Below are 19252 nucleotides of genomic sequence, written 5' to 3'. Positions count from 1 at the left end.
CAAAACTTGTTGATTTCGAAAATTCTACAGTTAAAAGTTGTAAATAACAAGAGCACCGCCTTGCGGGTGCAGACCGCTCATCTATTTTCTTTTTAAAGGTGAAGGGACTCTCATTTTCAATCACAAAGGAGGGAGGGGTGGAGTGAAGAGGGGTGTATAGTGTGGGGGCGTGGACATTTATAACATTATCTTCTAAAAATGCGAAAAAAAATGCAAAAAAACACAAAAGCTGTCATAATTCTGTCAAAATGCCAGTCAGAGTTACATTACTTTGCCTGCACAGTCCCCTTATGATAGTTAGTAAGTGTTGCAAGTATGAAAGCAATAGCTTTTATACTTAAGGAATAAAATGGACCTAAACACAAAACTTAACCAAAATTTTCAATTTTCTAAGTATAAAAAGGGCACATAATTCTGTCAAAATGCACGCCAGAGTTATCTAACTTTGCCTGCCCAGTCCCCTCATGATAGTAAGTAAGTGTACCAAGTTTGAATGCAATAGCATTGATACTTTCTGAGAAAAGTGGACCTTAACGCAAAACTTAACCGGACGCCAACGCCGACGCCAAGGTGATGACAATAGCTCATAATTTTTTTTCAAAAAATAAATGATGAGCTAAAAATCACGCGCTATCTTGGAAATAAATTAATCGAGAAATTAATTATTTGGTGACCTGTCAGTTGCATATTGAATACAACATTATTTTAACGCTTAAATACCAAGACTGGGTTCCTGCAAAAAATAAATAACCGTTTTTGCGTCAAATAAAGTTGGGTGCAACTTATAGTTGCACACCCCCTGGCTACGGGTATGAATCACTAGCCAGCTCTAATGGTAAAGCCTAGCAACAGTAAATCAGTGGATTGTGAAACATATACCTGACACAGTCAAAACAGTTAAACGTTACCAGTTAGGTATTGGAAACAGTATGTGTACATTTTCCTGCATAGATATTGGCTAAGCCTACATAGTCCAAGAGTAGGTTAACTGACTGCCCAGATATGACTAAAAGCTGCAATATAACACAACATTGTTCAAGATATATTATTAACAATTCTACTTTTGACCCCAAATGTAACTTTAAACCAATAGAACGGTTTGACTCCTGCAACTTCCAAGGTGTGCACTAGCATCAGGGAATGAACTAGGCAATTGATGAACAAAATATCACAATTTTGAGTCCTATTCTGCAAAATTTGGCTTCATGCTCGTAAATTGTCCATCAAGATCAGCCTATGAAGTCAGCAATTTTGCTAAGAAGAATTTCGCAAGCAAAAAATACGCGGTACAATAAAAGTGGAAAGTGCCGTCCCTGATAAGTCTGTGTGGACTGGAAGACTTCCTTAGCATGTCTTCTTATAGTGTTTTTTTCACCATTATAAGAATGGGACTGGGTTCCTTTGGATTGGGATTGATGTTTTCAATAGTATATTTACTAAAGTTCAACTTATAGTGCTTGATGAGAGCTCAGAATTTGAATAATTTTTTTTAAACCTTCATTTGGGAATGTTTAGGTCCCATTTGGAAAAAATATATACTTTTTTCAATTGGGAATGGATCTGAATACCGGCCCCAATCTTTAATTAAAACAAGACGTGTTCGTGAAACACTATGTCCCCGCCATATATTTGACCTTTGACCTTGAAGGATGACCTTGACCTTTCACCACTCAAAATGTGCAGCTCCATGAGATACACATGCATGCCAAATATCAAGTTGCTATCCTCAATATTGCAAAAGTTATGGCAAATGTTAAAGTTTGACGCAAACAAACCAACAAACAAAAAAGGGCAAAAACAATATATCCACCAGTATAGACTGGGGGACATAAAAAACACTGTTTTACGCACATGCTTTTAGCGCGGTTTTCCCCGAGCGAGGCTCATTTAGTGTATGCCAGCCTAAACCACTTACAGACGCTGATCTGGCTGTTGAGAAAGCCCCCGTACTGGCTGGAGGGCACGGGGTAGTTAACAGCCAGGTCAACCAACATTGGCACCCGAGGGTCGCTGCTTCGACAGGTCACCGTGCAGTTCAGCAGCTGATTGGTCAACACGTACTGGCGGAACAGCAACAGGCTGCTGTCCGTCCAAACACAGTACTTGTTACGCGGCATAACCTGTACGATGTAATGTTGATAGTGCTTTTTGAAAATGAAACATTGTATGGTAATATTTTCAAGTCAGCAAATATAAATGTAAACAAAATGACTGGTCATTATACACATCAACAATGGTAAAAATTTGCAGAAGCTTGTAAGCTGCTTATTTGTAAATATTGAAAGGAGCTTGCTAAGAATTTAAGTTTTATTTAGAAGAGCTTGAAACTCAGTCTTCTTAACCCATTCACGCTCAAATGTGCAATTTAATCCATTTGCAGTCCAGTAGCAAATCTAATTAAATCAAAGATATTTCTTTATACAAGGCAATTTTTAAAGGCTGAATTTCCAACCCTAAGATACTGATGAACAGCAAACAGCATAAAAAATTAAGTTACTTTCAAAGTTCTGGTTTTTGCAAGCTGCATATAGCCTTTTTCACTTTGCTTCTGAGCGTGAAAGGTTTAAGAAGCCACATGCTTACCTCAGCAAGAGCGCAGCAGATAGCCTGTGAAGGAAGGCGGCAGAACTTGTCTGGTAGAAGTCGTAGATCAGTTATCTTGAGTCGCTCCCGGTTACCATAGTCCACATAGAGAACGTCCACCTCTATGACAGCACTCTCTGGACAGGGGTGTAGAAATATCCAGTATTATCATAGTGGGATAAAAACGTAAAAACAATCCAGTATTATCATACTGTTAAAGAAACAATCAACAAAATCACATATCTGTTGTTGTTTATCACAATTGTAAGATTGATACGATAAAACATGTATTTATTATAATGTCAAAGAGTTTGACGAACTAACCTATGGCTTTCACATAATGTGACCTACTAAATTCATATGGGGCAATTAAGCCCTTTGAGTTGAAAGAAGATTATATGTTTGATAAACCCCAAGTATTAAAGTGAGCAAGTTTCAACAACATCCGTTATAAACAAAGGCTGTTTGTAAAACATGCATGCCCCCCATATGGGCTGTCAGTTGTAGTGGCAGCCATTGTGTGAATACATTTTTTGTCACTGTGACCTTGACCTTTGACCTAGTGACCTAAAAATCAATAGGGGTCATCTGCCAGTCATGATCAATGTACCTATGAAGTTTCATGATCTTAGGCCAAATTATTCTTGAGTTATCATCAGGAAACCATTGTACTATTTCGAGTCACTGTGACCTTGACCTTTGACCTAGTAACCTGAAAAATAAAAAGCGGTCATCTGCCAGTCATGATCAATGTTCCTATGAAGTTTCATGATCCTAGGCGTAAGCATTCTTGAGTTATAGTCCGGAAACCATTTTACTGTTTCGAGTCACTGTGACCTTGAACTTTGACCTAGTGACCTAAAAATCAATAGGGATCATCTGCCAGTCATGATCAATGTTCCTATGAAGTTTCATGATCCTAGGCATAAGCATTCTTATCATCCGGAAACAATTTTACTGTTTCAAGTCACTGTGACCTTGACCTTTGACCTAGTGACCTGAAAATCAATAGGGGTCATTTTCCAGTCATGATCAATGTACCTATGAAGTTTCATGATCCTAGGCGTAAGCATTCTTGAGTTATCATTCGGAAAACATTTTACTATTTTGAGTCACTGTGACCTTGACCTTTGACCTAGTGAGCTGAAAATCAATAGGGATCATCTACCAGTCATGATCAATGTACCTATGAAGTTTGATGATCCTAGGCGTAAGCATTCTTATCATCCGGAAACCATTTTACTGTTTCGAGTCACTGTGACCTTGACCTTTGACCTAGTGACCTGAAAATCAATAGGGGTCAACTGCCAGTCATGATCAATGTACCTATGAAGTTTCATGATCCTAGGCCTAAGCATTCTTGAGTTATCATCCGGAAACCATCTGGTGGACAGACTGACCAACCGACCGACGGACCGACAAGTGCAAAACAACATACCCCCTCTTCTTCCAAGGTGGGCATAAATATGAACTACATGACAAAATGCATATATTAAAATAAATATTCTAACAATTTGTTCTAACAGGATGACACAATGTACAAGTTGCTACTTTACTTGACTATTTATCATGATACCAAAACGTCCAAGGTCACATCATATACAGTTGATCATGGTAATAGACTGCATAATATGCAGTTGTTCAAGATCAATGGCCACATCATATACAGTTGATCATGGTAAGAGACTGTATAATATGCAGTTGTTCATGATCAATGACCACATCATATACAGTTGTTCATGATCAGGGACTGTATAATATGCAGTTGTTCATGATCAATGACCACATCATATACAGTTGTTCATGATCAATGACCACAACATATGCAGTTGTTCATGATCAATGACCACATCATATACAGTTGTTCATGATCAGGGACTGTATAATATGCAGTTGTTCATGATCAAGGACCACAACATGTTGTTCATGATCAATGACCGCATCATATACAGTTGTTCATGATCAGGGACTGTATAATATGCAGTTGTTCATGATCAAGGACCATATCATATGCAGTTGTTCATTAATTATTATTAAATGATTACAAATAAAAACTACAATCACAAGTGAATGGTCGTACCCCTGCCAGCTGTGTAGGTCTGCATGATGTAAGCCCTGTAGTAGTTGAGGTCCTTGCTGTACCTGGCCAGACACATGGTCCCAATCTCAGGGTGGGTCAGTAGGGGCCCAGTCGCCTCCCCCTCACCCTGCATGTACTTACTGTAACAGGGAAACATAGCTACATGTATGTTCTGTAACAGGCAAACATAGTTACATGGACTTGCTGTAACAGGGAAACATAGCTAAATTTACTTGCTTGTCCCGTTTTGAACGGGCGTATAAAAAATTGAGTTTTTATCTCAAATTGGGACATTAATGTATTTTATTTTTTGCCATTAAAAACTTTAAAATTGATAATAAGTGCTGTTAATGTTATATTTACTATTTACAATTATTTACAAAAAAGAAAAATTAATTTGGAAACCTTCAATTGGGAATTTTAGGCAGATATTTGGGAAATATATTCACTTTTTCACACTGTAAATGAGGCTGAATAAAAGCCCAAAATTTGAACAATTTGAACAAAAATTGATCACAAAAATATTGATAAGAAATGCCTAGACTTGCCAGATTTGTTCCATGAGCTCAGGCAGCTGGGAGCTGTTCTTGTTAAGGAAGAAGCACCAAGGGGAGACCATCTCGCTAACAACAACAGGAGTGATCCTTCCTGATGGCAGAGTGTCTGGTACCAGGCAAGGCTTTGATGCAGGAGTGATCCTTCCTGATGGCAGAGTGTCTGGTACCAGGCAAGGCTTTGATGCATGAGTTATCCTTCCTGACAGCAGAGTGTCGGGTACCAGGCAATGTTTAGATGCCCCTTCTAATGGGGACACTGGACTGGTGACATTGGAAGAGTCTTGACCTTTCATGACCTCAACAACAAGACTTCCAGATGTATTTACAGTCTGATTAGCTTCAAGGAAGTTTGAGGATGGTTGAGAGAAAGCTTCATTTTGTTCCTTTCTTGTTTCAGTGGAGTTTAATGCTGGTTTATCAAAAGATTCATTTTGTTCATGGCTTAGAGATTTTGCCTTCACAGTATCTTTTTGCTTACATTCTACCCTTTGTTCACATATGTCAACAGATTTCATCTTGGCTGTTTCCTTAGACTGTGCTTCAAAACTGTGTTCAGGCTTGTCCAGAGATTTTGTCTTCACAGTTTCCTTAGGCTGAGACTCTACAGGTTTTGATTGAAGTACTTCAGACTTATTTTCCTCACATTTCATGTTTGTTTGGTTTTCTATAGAATCTGTAAATTGCTTCAAAGTTTTCCATTTCATTTTCCCTTTTTTCTGGGGCTTGCCTTTCTGAGGACTTTTTTTAGGGCTATCACTCCGACTAGAGCTGGTTGAATCAGAAATACCTCTGTCTGTTTGCACTTTCAACTTCTGTATATCTGGCACTAGACCACTTGCATCTGTTGATGTTGTATCAACATCCCCCACTCCACCACTGTCATCCTTGTACTCCTTCACTGCACCCTTATTCAGATGACTAGTAAGCATCTCATTAAAAATGTCGCGAATGTTTTTGGGCACTTCGTTGGGTTTTTGCTGTCGAGATTTCTTCTGCTTGCTAGACACATCTTTTTTGCTATCATTTAAGTCCTTTGATTCTGTACTTTTGTCTGTAGTCTCTAAAATCACAGTTTTTCCATCACCTGAATTTGCTTCTATATTATGTGAAAAATTAACACTGTCCAAAGCATCTGGTGGGGTATGGTCTAAAGACTTCATGGGAGTTGAATTTAACTTCTGGTTTTCTTGTGTCTCGTCACAGTTTTCTTTTGGTATGGCAAGCGCTCTTGCTGATTTGTTTTCAGACGTTCTCCCTGTTTTTAGGTTTGAATCTCCAGTTTCTGAATGGGCCTGATCTGATGTCTGCGTATCCTCATTCACCATCACCTTCAATGATGTTGGTGTTTTCGCTTCAGTGAATGCCTCACACTCCACACTTTCAACGTCATTTAAAGGTGAAAGCTTTTGTTGGGGCAATTCTAGGTGTTCATGTGTGTCTGAAATAAGTGTTAGTAAAGTTAACGATTAAGGAAACAAAAATGAAGATAACCATGTGTTAACAAGATATTTGTTTTCGAATTTGAACATTGTATGTCTTTCCTAATTGAATTCAATTCTCTCTATGCATTGAGAAGATTTTTACAAACACAAATAGACATTTTACAAACACAAATAGACCTTTAAATAAGTGGGGCTGGTGCAACACATTGGTTGGTGATTGTGCACAATTATTTAAGAATCGTAAAGTGATTTTATTGTTATGTCTGGGGTTCAAAATTTGCACATAATTATGTGAAGAATTTTAACTTCCAGTGTAACCTTGAACTTGAATCTTGGGACCAAAAACTTTACACAGACACATCATCTTGAACTTAAAATAAAAGCAGGTAAATTGGTTGAATTAATATCCCATGCCGAATAAATGTTGTTGTTTTTATGGATGCAGAACTAAAAGAACAAGGGCTGTTTGTAAAACATGCATGCCCCCCATATGGGCTGTCCGTTGTAGTGGCAGCCATTGTGTGAATACGATTTTTGTCACTGTGACCTTGACCTTTGACCTAGTGACCTGAAAATCAATAGGGGTCATCTGCGGGTCACGATCAATGTACCTATGAAGTGTCATGATCCTAGGCAAAAGCGTTCTTGAGTTATCATCCGAAAATCATTTTACTATTTCGGGTCACTGTGACCTTGACCTTTGACCTTGTGACCTCAAAATCAATAGGGGTCATCTGCAAGTCATGATCAATCTACCTATGAAGTTTCATGATCCTAGGCGTATGCGTTCTTGAGTTATCATCCGAAAACCATTTTACTATTTCGGGTCACCGTGACCTTGACCTTTGACCTAGTGACCTCAAAATAAATAGAGGTCATCTGCGAGTCATGATCAATCTACCCATGAAGTTTCATGATCCTAGGCGTATGCGTTCTTGAGTTATCATCCGGAAACCATTTTACTATTTCGGGTCACCGTGACCTTGACCTTTGACCTAGTGACCTCAAAATCAACAGGGGTCATCTGCAAGTCATGATCAATCTACCCATGAAGTTTCATGATCCTAGGCGTATGCGTTCTTGAGTAATCATTCAAAAACCATTTTACTATTTCAGGTCACCGTGACCTTGACCTTTGACCTAGTGACCTCAAAATTAATAGGGGTCATCTGCGAGTCATGATCAATGTACCTATGAAGTTTCATGATCCTAGGCCCAAGCGTTCTTGAGTTATCGTCTGACAACCACCTGGTGGACGGACCGACAGACCGACATGAGCAAAGCAATATACCCCCTCTTCTTCGAAGGGGGGCATAATAATTATTTGAAGGATTGTGTTTTTCTAACTTATTTGTAATTATGGTAGAGAACCAGCTATTATGACAAGTATTCAGACAAACGGCATCCAGAAAATCGGCTCCCTGCATTTTTTTGCATTCCTGGATAATCAGTATCCTGTAAATTTGTTGAAAAGGACAATTGGCACGCGATTAAATTGTGAACTTGGACAATGGGCACCAAATAAAAGTTTCCAATTGTCAGTGTGCCGATTGTCCTACAATCATTTTCACAAAGTATGCACCTAATTGGCAAATAAATTGTGACATATTGTTTTTAACAGCCGTGTAAACGCATCTGTGGTGTGAAACCAAATTGTTTTGTAAATACTTAAACTGCATATCAATCAAGCATGTTTATGACAAACTGCAAAAGCCTTAATATTTAGTAAATAAACATGAACAACAAGGTATTAGAATGCGTAATATATGAGGAATATTGTGTGAGTTTTTTGCTGTGTTTATACGAATATTTGGATACTGAATTATATCTGAATACTAACCAAGTAACCAGATATCAGATTATTATTTAACAACTACAGTCAAAACTGACCTAACGGTCACTTGAGAATAACGGTCAATTGTCGACAACGGTAAGGGGACTTATAATGCTTAGGCCTAGTTATCAGCAACAAGCCTTTGTTTTACACTGTGCACAAACAACTGGGTGGGGTAACTAAGTGACAGTACTACCAACTGACCAACCATCTAAAAAGTGGTGATCCGAGAATAGCGATCACTCGTCAACAACCGTCACTTTGGCCATTTTTCTTGACTGACCGCTGTTCCCAGTTTTAACTGTATACTTTTTACGAGTCAAACAAAGTCAACATCTATCTGTTTTGCAATTTTCCTGCCAAACCTTTGCAAATATCTTTACAACTGCTAGAGGAAAGTTCACCTGGGTCACCGACATCTGGTTCTGAAAATTATTATAATAGTTTGATTTATAACAATATTCTTTTTTGAAAGTCAGGTGGTCTCCTGCGAGAGAACTTGGAAACATGAAGTGCCAAAGGACCCAGGATGCTTATTTTAAGCACATAGAAAGGCCAGATAGTTCAAGCGTGCTATTCTTTGACACATAAGGACTAAAAGGTCCAAGGAGCCTAGGAGGCTTATCTAACACACAATGGAAGAGCCCCTGGGTCTTATATCTTAGACACAGAAAGGCCAAAAGGGCAAGGATGCTAATCTTTTACACAAGAGGGCCAAACGACCCCAGTATGATTATCATAACAAGAGGGCCTGAAAGGCCCAAAGTCGCTCACCTGAGATTCAAAGGAACTGACCTGTTCTGTGCAGCCCAAGATGTCATTAGAACAAAGTGTTCTTACCAACTTTCATGAGTAGTGAACACCCTGGCAACCGTGTTTTTGAACAGACCAGAACCATTTTCATATACACCTAAGATAATTATCATTTAAACAAATATTCTGACAAAGTTTCATGAAGATTCATGAAGCAATATAAGGAAAAATGCCCTGCCCCCTGGTGACCATGTTATTCAAGCAACTGGAACGATTTTCGAACTTGTCCAAGATATCATTGGGACAAATCTTCTGACAGTGTTTCATGATGATTGGTCAATAAATATGGCTTCTAGAGCGTTAACAAGGTTTTACTATAGCTATATGAGGAAAATGCCACGCCCCCTTGGCGGCCATGTTTTTCCACCAACCAGAACCATTATCAAACTCATCCAAGATGTCATTGGTACAAATCTTGTGACCAAGTTTCATGAAGATCGGAAAAAAAAATGTGGCCTCTAGAGTGTTGACAAGGTTTTACTAAAGCCATATAAGAAAAAATGCCCCGCCCCCAGGTGGCCATATTTTTCAACCAAACGGCATCATTTTTGAACTTGTCCAAGATATTATTGGAATGAATCTTCTTACAAAGTTCCATGGAGATCGGAAAATAAATGTGGCCTCTAGAGTGTTAACAAGGTTTTACTAAAGCCATATATAGCCATATAAGGAAAAATGCCCCGCCCCCTGGTGGCCATGTTTTTAACGCAACCGAAACCATTTTTTAACTCATCCAAGATACAATTGGGACAAATCTTCTGACCAAGTTTCATGAAGATCGGAAAATAAATGTGGCCTCTAGAGTGTTAACAAGGTTTTACTTTAGCCATATAAGGAACAATGCCCCGCCCCCTGGCGGCCATGTTTGTCAACCAACTGGCATCATTTTTGAACTCATGCAATATATTATTGGGATGAATCTTCTGACCAAGTTTCATGAAGATCGGACAATAAATGTGGCCTCTAGATTGTTAACAAGATTTTACTATAGCCATATATAGCCATATAAGGAAAAATGCCCCGCCCCTTGGCAGCCATGTTTTTCAAGCAAACGTAACCATTTTCGAACTCATCCAAGATATTATTGAGACCAATCTTCTGAGCAAATTTCATGAAGATTGGACATTTAATGTGGCCTCTAGAGTGTTAACAAGGCAAATGACGCCGCACAAGGCATGACGGCCGACGCACGACGGACAAAAGGCGATCACAAAAGCTCACCATGAGCACATTGTGCTCAGGTGAGCTTAAAACAGGCCTCAAAATGATTATAATTGACACAGGGGAGCAAAAAGGCCCCATTATTTTTATCTTTGACACAGGAGATTCAAAAAGGGGCTTATCTAAGACACACTGGAGCAAGGCTCATATAAACAAGAAACCGTCAGAGACGGGTGATGCTCCCCAAAGGTTTTTTTTGTCACAATATTGCACTATATATTCAGATAAAAGGAAACGTCTTGAGGGCACAGTAGTTGGGGGGACAATAATTTTTTTATAGAGAATTTCAAAGGGCCATAACTCTGTGAAAAATAATCCGACCAGAACCTGCTGATAATATGCACATCTCCTCTTGGTAGTGAAGCTTCCCATAAAGTTTCATTGAATTCCGGTCATTTGTTGCTGAGAAATAACCCGGACAAAAATTGTGCAAGGACAGACACACGGACAGATGAAGCGGCGACTATATGCTCCCACCAAAATAAATTTTGGGGGAGCATAAAAACTTCCATTGGTAGATAAAATGGGTAAATGTAAATCCCACCCATCAAGTCCTCTGCAGAGATGACAAGGAGCTCGCATGTGTTATAGACCATGTCTAGATGTTGCTCCACTCCGCTGTACCGCTGCAAGAAATTACCAGTGTCCTTCACCGACAGAATAGCCTCTGTCTGCTCTCTAGCCTGTAACAGGGGACAAGGGGGTTAAAAATCTGTGAAACTTTTTATAAACCTGCAATAATTTGACCCCCCATCTCTAGGAAAACAGGGTTTTATGCTTGTGTGTAAATTGGTGTCCCAGATTAGCCTGTGCAGTCTGCAGACTCTGCACTTTACACAAACGCATTACAACCAGTTTTCCAAGAGTTAGGTTCATTTATAAATCTGCACCAATTTGCTACAAAGAGATAATTACACTACGGTAAGTATTTTAAACCTAATAATTTTAGCTTGATTGCATGGAAATTTCTGGGCTTATAGAGTCTGTTTTCTAAAAAGAACCGTAATTGCTGTGTTATGAATGATCTACCGTATTTCCTCGATTATAAGACGGATTGACTATAAGACGAGACCCCAACTTTAGGTCCAGATTGGCTGTATTTTGCGTAGACTCGCTTATAAGACGGGGCAATTTTTTAAAGACGAAAATCGGTAAAATTTCAATAGTCAAAATTTGCTCCTCAATCAAAGATTGAACCCAGGACCTTATGGTCGCATGGCAGATAATATACCATTGAGGCCTTTAACTTCAGAATAAGAGAAATCTACATGACTTAATTGCTAAATTTTCATTGAATGGCACACAATTTCATACATACATGTAAGATATTCAATGACTAGTCAATGGTCCAGTTTGATTGGGTGATGAATTAAAACAAACAGTTATTATTGACTTTTCCATATTAATTATAATTCACATTGCTTATTCTCAATGATCTGTACATTTTCAAAAAAGTGATTACATTGATTTGGCTCTTTAGAATTCTGACACATAAATACTTGTGATTATTGACTGGCTCTGATGATGATAAACTGGTTTAAGCACCTTAAAGGGGCCTTTTCACAGATTTTGGCATGTTTTGAAGCTTGTCATTAAATGCTTTATATTGATAAATGTAAACATTGGATCTAAAAAGCTCCAGTAAAAAATCAAGAATAAAATTTATAACAGGAAAAACAAAGGAGACCGCATCAGGGCTCGAACCAGTGACCCCCAGAGTCCTGGAGTAAAAACCAATTAGACCGCTCGGCCATCCTGCCAACTACTTAACAGAAACGTATTTTATACTTTATATAAGCAATCTTCGTAGTTTCAAAAATTTAAACGACAACAACAGAACTCTCCAAATTATTCAATCGTTTTGCATTGCAACGCTTTATAATTTTCAGGTTTTTAAATCGTCAAAAGATGCATATAATGGCTATATTAGACCATGGTAAATATTCAGTATTACTGTTTCCTCACAAGTATCATAACTAAAACGAAAATTTGCGAATCTGAAACAACTTTTTTCAATTTTGTCAATTTACCAAAACGTGAAAAGATCCCTTTAAATAGGACAGACTGACTGACAGACTACATGTCTGCCATATAAAATGGGGTCATAAAAAGAATGACATTTAATTCAACTCAAATACAAGCAGAACTTTCAGATGGATCTTACCTCTGACACAAAGAAGTTAACCAAACAAATCTTACCACTGAACCATTTGAGTCTTACCTCAGATACAAGGGAGTCAACCATTGAGTAGAGGGTTTTCTTTTGAAACAGCAGGTTGTCTAGCTTGTTACGCAGCCGTTCCTTCACTTTCTGCACTGCTCGCTGCTTGGCATTCATTTTTGTGGACATTGCTGTGCTCAATGTTTTACAGGAGTTGTCTGCTCTGGATTTAATTGCAGACTGTTTTTTGTACAATCAAGTCTGTAAAATGTTGAAAAGATCAGTCACAAGTTGTTGAGTATCTGTTACAAACAGAAAGTTTACATTCAAAAACAAAAATAACCAAGCTATCTAGTCACTAACAATATACACACAGCCACAAGACACTTCCATTATTTAATTATTAATGAATAATATCCATTTACACAACAATTTCTCAACAAAAGACAATTGTTTAATTGCTTCAAAATCCTTCACTGCAAGTTCAAGTGATAGAGTGGACTATAACTTTTTTTACAAATCCAGTATTATGATAAGTGTTTGACCTTAATTTTTTACCTTCAATATAGCAATATGGTTTCACTCAAAAAACTGTCTTACTAAGGTGAACCTTAGGGACATGTTATTTCAACATTAAACAAGAGCTGTCACCATAGGATGACTTATGCCCCAAATAAACGCTTGATAGAAGTTATGAGCTTTTTTCGAAACCTAAACGCAGATTTCGATACCTAAACACGAACCCTAAGTTAAAGGTCAAGGTCACAGGGGTCAAAATTTTGTGAGTATGAAAAGGCCTTGTCCATATACACATGCATACCAAATATGAAGCTTATATTTCAAGGGACATAGAAGTTATGAGCATTTTTCGAAACCTAAATTCAAAGTGTGACGGACAGACGGACGGACGGACAGTGCGATCACTATATGTCCTCCTTTAAGTGGGCATAAAAATGCATGGTAAAGTTTCAGTCTGTACAAGTTTTGGACAGACCAAAAGCCTGACATGACTACTAACTAACATACTGTCTGAACTACTGACATAATGCACCCATGAACCATGGTAGAGTATTCCACAAGGGCATTATGACGACAAGTAAACAAATTAATCAATTGCAACATTAATCAATTGCAACATTTAGTCCACAGGGCTTTTTTCCTTTTAAGAGAATAGCCCTTTTTAACAAATTTTTGAATATGCGACTCAAATTTTCACAATTGAAATCAGTTTGCGACGCAAATTTTCACAATTTTGAACACTTCGCGGCCCATTTTTTCACAATTGTGTACAGTTTGCAACTCATTTTTTTTAACAAATTGAGGGGACCAAGGCCGCTTCACAAAAATGGGAAAAATCCCTGGTTCATTTCCTTATTCAGCCATTTTAGTGGAATCTTAGTAAATATAATATTAAAATACTTTTATTCTCAATTACTTATTAGCAAAAACAAACACAACAGCAAATTCTGAATTTTAGTAGAAAGGACGCGATTTTTACAAATCCAAAGGGCGCCAGGCCCATTCATAAAACACTGGAAAAAACACTAGAAGTATTACTAATTTGTCTTTAAGTTGTGGATGCCCTGTGAAGTTGGAGGCTCTGGGTTGTTTAGAAACAAAAAAATTATCCCACATTGATATTTCAAATTATATAAGTATCCAAAAGGTAAAACGCTTCACATTTTCTATTTTAAAGAAACTCAAATTAAGTTGTTTTTACTGCATTTCAGCTTTAACCTGGTGCATTCACTAACATGACATTTTTAAATGTGGTCACAAAATAAACAATTCTCTCCCATATGGCCCCTTTCCAAAGAAAATTACATTGTGATTACTAGGGATAACAAATATGCACCCTATTAGAACCTATCCAGGTCTTTTAGGGCCAGGTGTGGTTCACCTGGTAAACTGCATCTGGGTAAACATCTCATGTGAAAGGTACTATTATGAATTTAAGTATGTTACAAGTACCAGAAAATCAAACTTCATGTCACTGGATTGTGAAGACTATGTATTATCCAGATAATATTTCAGATTGGTTGGCCCTTTGGCTTTTGGCCGATAAAATTTTCAAATGACCGAAGAAATTTCATTCAGTGGGACGATCAGGACGACAAATAAACTGTTCTTCAGACAATGTGACCGGTACATTTCTGTAGGAATAAGTCAAGTCTTTTGGACGATCAAATATCAGTGTGCATTCTAGACCGCGCGATTACGCGAATCGCACTTTTTTTCTGCATCATTTGCAGCATGTGTGCGAGAAATTCTTTGTTCGATATGCACGAATATTTGTAAAGATCAAAGTGATATTGACTTTGCCGAAAAATTTAAAGAGCCGATTTACGATTGTCTGTCAATAACATGTATCTATTTACCCAACTTAAGCCCGCCTTAAGGCGGAGCGTCATTGTGTTGAAAAGTCCATACTGACCAATGAGAGCGCACGCTTTGAGTGAGCGACAGCACTCGTAGGCAGTCAATCACTGCATTAAAATTATACAGACGACGCGTGACGTAATTGACATAAATGTTTGGTTTTGTGGCAGTTTGTTGGCTTTGTTAGTCCTACCATTCTTATCTGACACTACGTTGTACAACCCCACGATGAAATCGTGGCTAGTTACTTAGAAAACTGATGATGGCAACCAGGTGTAATCCTCGTGAAAATTGTGCATTTCATGCGTAATATTGTGAAAACATTTATTCGAGGCGTAAAGCATTTTAACAAATTATCTTTGAATTGATTTCACATAAATGTAAACGTTTTGTTTAATTCGCAAATGGGCATAATAAAATTAGTAATTTGAAAAATCTTCCGAATTTTAATGTTCGACGTTTAATGTAAACGCGACTGGATTATGAGCAGGGCTTCTTTCCAGCTTTTTGGGAAGAAGATAGCCCATGGCTTTGAAATTGATTATTTTATCAACATTTTCAAGAAATTGGGAAATAAATTGGGATTTAAAACTACCGGTAAATGAATGAGTTCAGCGTCTTTAATCACAAACACCATCATGATCAACAGTTTTCCACATAATAAGCTCACACAAAGTCTTCAGTAACATCAGGAACCATTTTATTAGGAGGCGTTTCATCTTCTTCTGAAGAACTACTGCTATCAACATGTTGAATATCAGTCAGCACTTTGCTTTCGGAAATCAACTATGACGATGCAAAAGAGTCACTTGTTATTAAATAACTATCATTAACAATAGAAAAAGGAGTTTCAATGGGAAGACTTGTACTTCTTGATGATGTTTTTTTTTAATCACGCTTGCTTAAAAAAATCAACAGTTTTTGTTTTGCCGCCAGGTTTTTGGCTTAGGAATCTTTTTCATGTAATATTTTGAATTGCGCAACATCTTTGTTTTCTATTCAGCTGAATCACAAAACGCTTGAATTTCATCGCAAATATAATAAGCGCCTGAACAACACGGAACATATCATGCACACGAATAATGCCGTCGTTATCAAAATCGAGGTTTAGTCTTAAACCCGTACGAGACCGGATCTTTGTTAAAAAGCGAAAAAGCCGATGTCATTAACGGTTTTTATCCAATTGGGAATTTCTTAGCAAATTTTGGGGAAAAAGTATACTTTTTGTGATTGGGAATATAGCCAAATTTCGGCTATAAAATCGGGCCAAAAAAGCCCTGATGGGTTATGGATAGAGTTGGAACATGCATGCATCCATCGATCAATATGTACGATAGGGTTATATTTATCTACGTATAAGTATTAGTTAATTTCTGTTGGAGTTTTGAATAGAAAACTCTTACACATCAGGAGAGAGACCTCATTATTAATTGTATCCTTGAAATTCTCTCTTTACATTTAGTTTTCCTCGAATGCTTTGAGCTTTTATGAGTGCACACGTACAGCTCATCCAGAAGGTTAATAGCTGGGACTTGGATAATTGCAACTAACTTTACATTTTGGCACTTGATAATAAAGTTTCATATTGATAAATTTCCTAACCTCTTAAATTGGTCAGTTTTGCTATTACATGTCCAGTAAACAGGCTGTGAATGGGGATTTTCGGTTAAAAAAACAACAACTCTAAAGCCTTGAGAAACAGGCTAAACCCATACACTCAGGATATGGATAAATATTAATGGCAAGCCCAAATGGCCAAAGGACCTTTTTTAAAGCGGCCTTTACAGGCTTGGCGAAATTGGAAAAAACCTGCCGGTCATCCGGACAGGCATTTCAGAAAATGTGCCGGTCGGGAGAAAATCTAGCCGGACCGAAAAAAACAACAAAACAACTATGTAGTACCCTTTATTTTAGCTCAACAAGCCACTGCCAGTGCTTTATCCTAATAAGATAACAGTTTTTCGGTGTTAATCAATTGGTCTTCATAGTCTGGACAATATTCTTCAATTTCCATATCTTCTTCGGTGTCACAAATATTATCAATCTCCTTTTTGCAGTAAGGGATTATAACAACGTAAACTTAAGTAACAAGAAGTATCGAAAATACAAATGCGGTTAACGGACACTACCTTGTACAATGTAAAACGATAACATTCTTGGAGACCTACATGTATGACGAGTACATGTTATAAAGATATCACTAGAACATTGTTTATATTTAATAAACAACCTTTTTAAAGCCATTCTTCATAAAGAAATTCATATTTTAAATTTCCTTATCTACTCGAAAAATATGTCAAAGCTATCAAAATCTTTTTTTTGTTTAAACACAGTTGCCGATTTTGCGACCGTGTTTGAAGTAGACTGGTGTTGTGTAACCAGTTGGATTTGCTAATTGTACGTTACAAAGTTATTGCAAACATCAAAACAATGAGTGATTTCATTTTCATAATGTAGTAAGGGGTTTGCTCTTTGAATTTTCAACTTTGATTAAAAAAAATATTTGTTTGCATTCATTTCACATTTTGCCAGTCACCAGGACTGACATTCTTGTTAAACCTGCCGGACCAAATGGAAATCTGCCGGTCAGGACTAGCGGACCGGCAATATCACCAAGCCTGGCCTTAGAGGCATGGATCCAAAAGAGCTGTACTTAGGAAATTGTTTTGACCATGAATAATGAAGTCTATAGTTAAGTGTTATTTGAAGTAAACTTTTATTGGATTTAGTTTTGACTTGTTTTTTTTTTATTAACTGTATGATAACAAAACTGTTTGACAGTTTTTTCATGATTTAGGACAAATGTCCAGAAAAATATTTACCATTTAGGACACCTGTCCTGAGAAAATTGGGGCCAATCTGAAACACTGATTATCACCAGACCACATATGAAATTGATCTACTCTCTGTCTTGTACAACAGTTTAAAACAAAGCTTAATTTGTTACACAACAAAACGCATATTAAATAATTAATGAACTATCGCGGGTACGAATCTAGTCGATATAAACGGACTGCCAGAGCCTTTGATAATTTTTGCTATGGCGGCTCTGGCAGTCCATATGCACCCCTTCATAAACATGGGTGTAGTTCAGCGCAGAGAATCCGTGCGCTTCACGAAACAGATGTCGTTCGAGACAAATTGAGGAAAATAATGAATAAACTTCATAAACATGTTAAATTTACCTGAATGCCAACCTACGGATGTTATCCTTTGCATGCACCCTATAAAAACACGACGATGTTTCAACACACTTTCCTCGCTGACATGTTTTATGTTTAAATTTGAAACAGTGTATTCTGTATCAAATCGTTATCGACTTTGTAGGCCCCAACACATAACCCGACGTGCAAAATATTGGTGTACTGCGACCTAACCAATATTGGGTCAATTTTCCAATATGGCGGATACAGCCTACGAAAGCAAAACTAAGTCAATAAAAAGCAATTATTTATTATCTAAATGGTACCATTCGTATGAGTTTGTGGTTTAAACAGGTAAACGTTGATAAGACCTTGCAGTTTCAGTGTTCCTTAACCATTGCATTTTTGTTTAAATTTTGCACCCATGGGCAAGAGCCGGCGCATTGCAACAATCAGCTAACCATTGGCATTGGGTTATAAAGCTGAGAGTTGAATTATTGCAACTAGGACGAATCTTGCACTTGAGCAAACCAAAGCAGTATTGATCAAATGCGTTTGTCAGGGTTATACCTTCGTGTTTTATTTGCAGAAGACTTTCATTGATGTCGTATAACTACAGTTTTTAATATTTGCATTTCAATTTCGTTTTCATTCATTGCAATTTCAGCGGGACGCATGGATTTCGAAAACATGGATTGCTTAACTAAGGGGCGTAACTTTTGTAAAACACTGAAAGTATTTGAGCGAGACAGCTTCAGGTCACAATATACTAAGTATTTTTCCATATTATGTCAATGTAAAAGCGACAACTTTCAGCGAAAATAAATGCAACATTTTGCACAAAGAGACCGCAATAACCCTACCTTTTCTTAAACTGCATTCTAATTTCAGTCGAATTGAGCAATAAAATAGATGTGCCATGCACACACCAAGAAAGATCTTGACACAAATCAAAATCGACTGTTTTTGCACCTTCTTTTTTCGGACGTGTTCTAGTGGAATGTAACCTTTTTCAGCGCATTTGTGTTTATAATAGTCT

The 19252-nt window shown here is 37.6% G+C and overlaps 1 protein-coding gene across 2 annotated transcripts in view; it reads right to left on the bottom strand.

Annotated features, from left to right (window-relative positions):
- The window catches only part of LOC127881601 (uncharacterized), a 132770-nt gene extending 113847 nt beyond the window's left edge, over positions 1 to 18923 (bottom strand). For both annotated transcript variants that reach the window (XM_052429605.1, XM_052429606.1), the window contains exons 1-8: positions 18784 to 18923; positions 12752 to 12952; positions 11075 to 11213; positions 8862 to 8921; positions 5208 to 6658; positions 4664 to 4799; positions 2584 to 2720; positions 1916 to 2120 (exon numbers count right to left, since the gene is read on the bottom strand). In XM_052429605.1, coding sequence (XP_052285565.1) covers positions 1916 to 2120; positions 2584 to 2720; positions 4664 to 4799; positions 5208 to 6658; positions 8862 to 8921; positions 11075 to 11213; positions 12752 to 12880 — 2257 coding nt within the window. In that variant the 5' untranslated portion in view covers positions 12881 to 12952; positions 18784 to 18923. The remainder of the gene's footprint in view (positions 1 to 1915; positions 2121 to 2583; positions 2721 to 4663; positions 4800 to 5207; positions 6659 to 8861; positions 8922 to 11074; positions 11214 to 12751; positions 12953 to 18783) is intronic.
- Positions 18924 to 19252: the final 329 nt, after the last annotated feature.

The sequence above is a fragment of the Dreissena polymorpha genome, chromosome 5 (genome assembly GCF_020536995.1).
Source record: "Dreissena polymorpha isolate Duluth1 chromosome 5, UMN_Dpol_1.0, whole genome shotgun sequence".
NCBI classification, from domain to species: domain Eukaryota; kingdom Metazoa; phylum Mollusca; class Bivalvia; order Myida; family Dreissenidae; genus Dreissena; species Dreissena polymorpha.
This window is presented reverse-complemented; position numbering and strand designations above follow the sequence as displayed.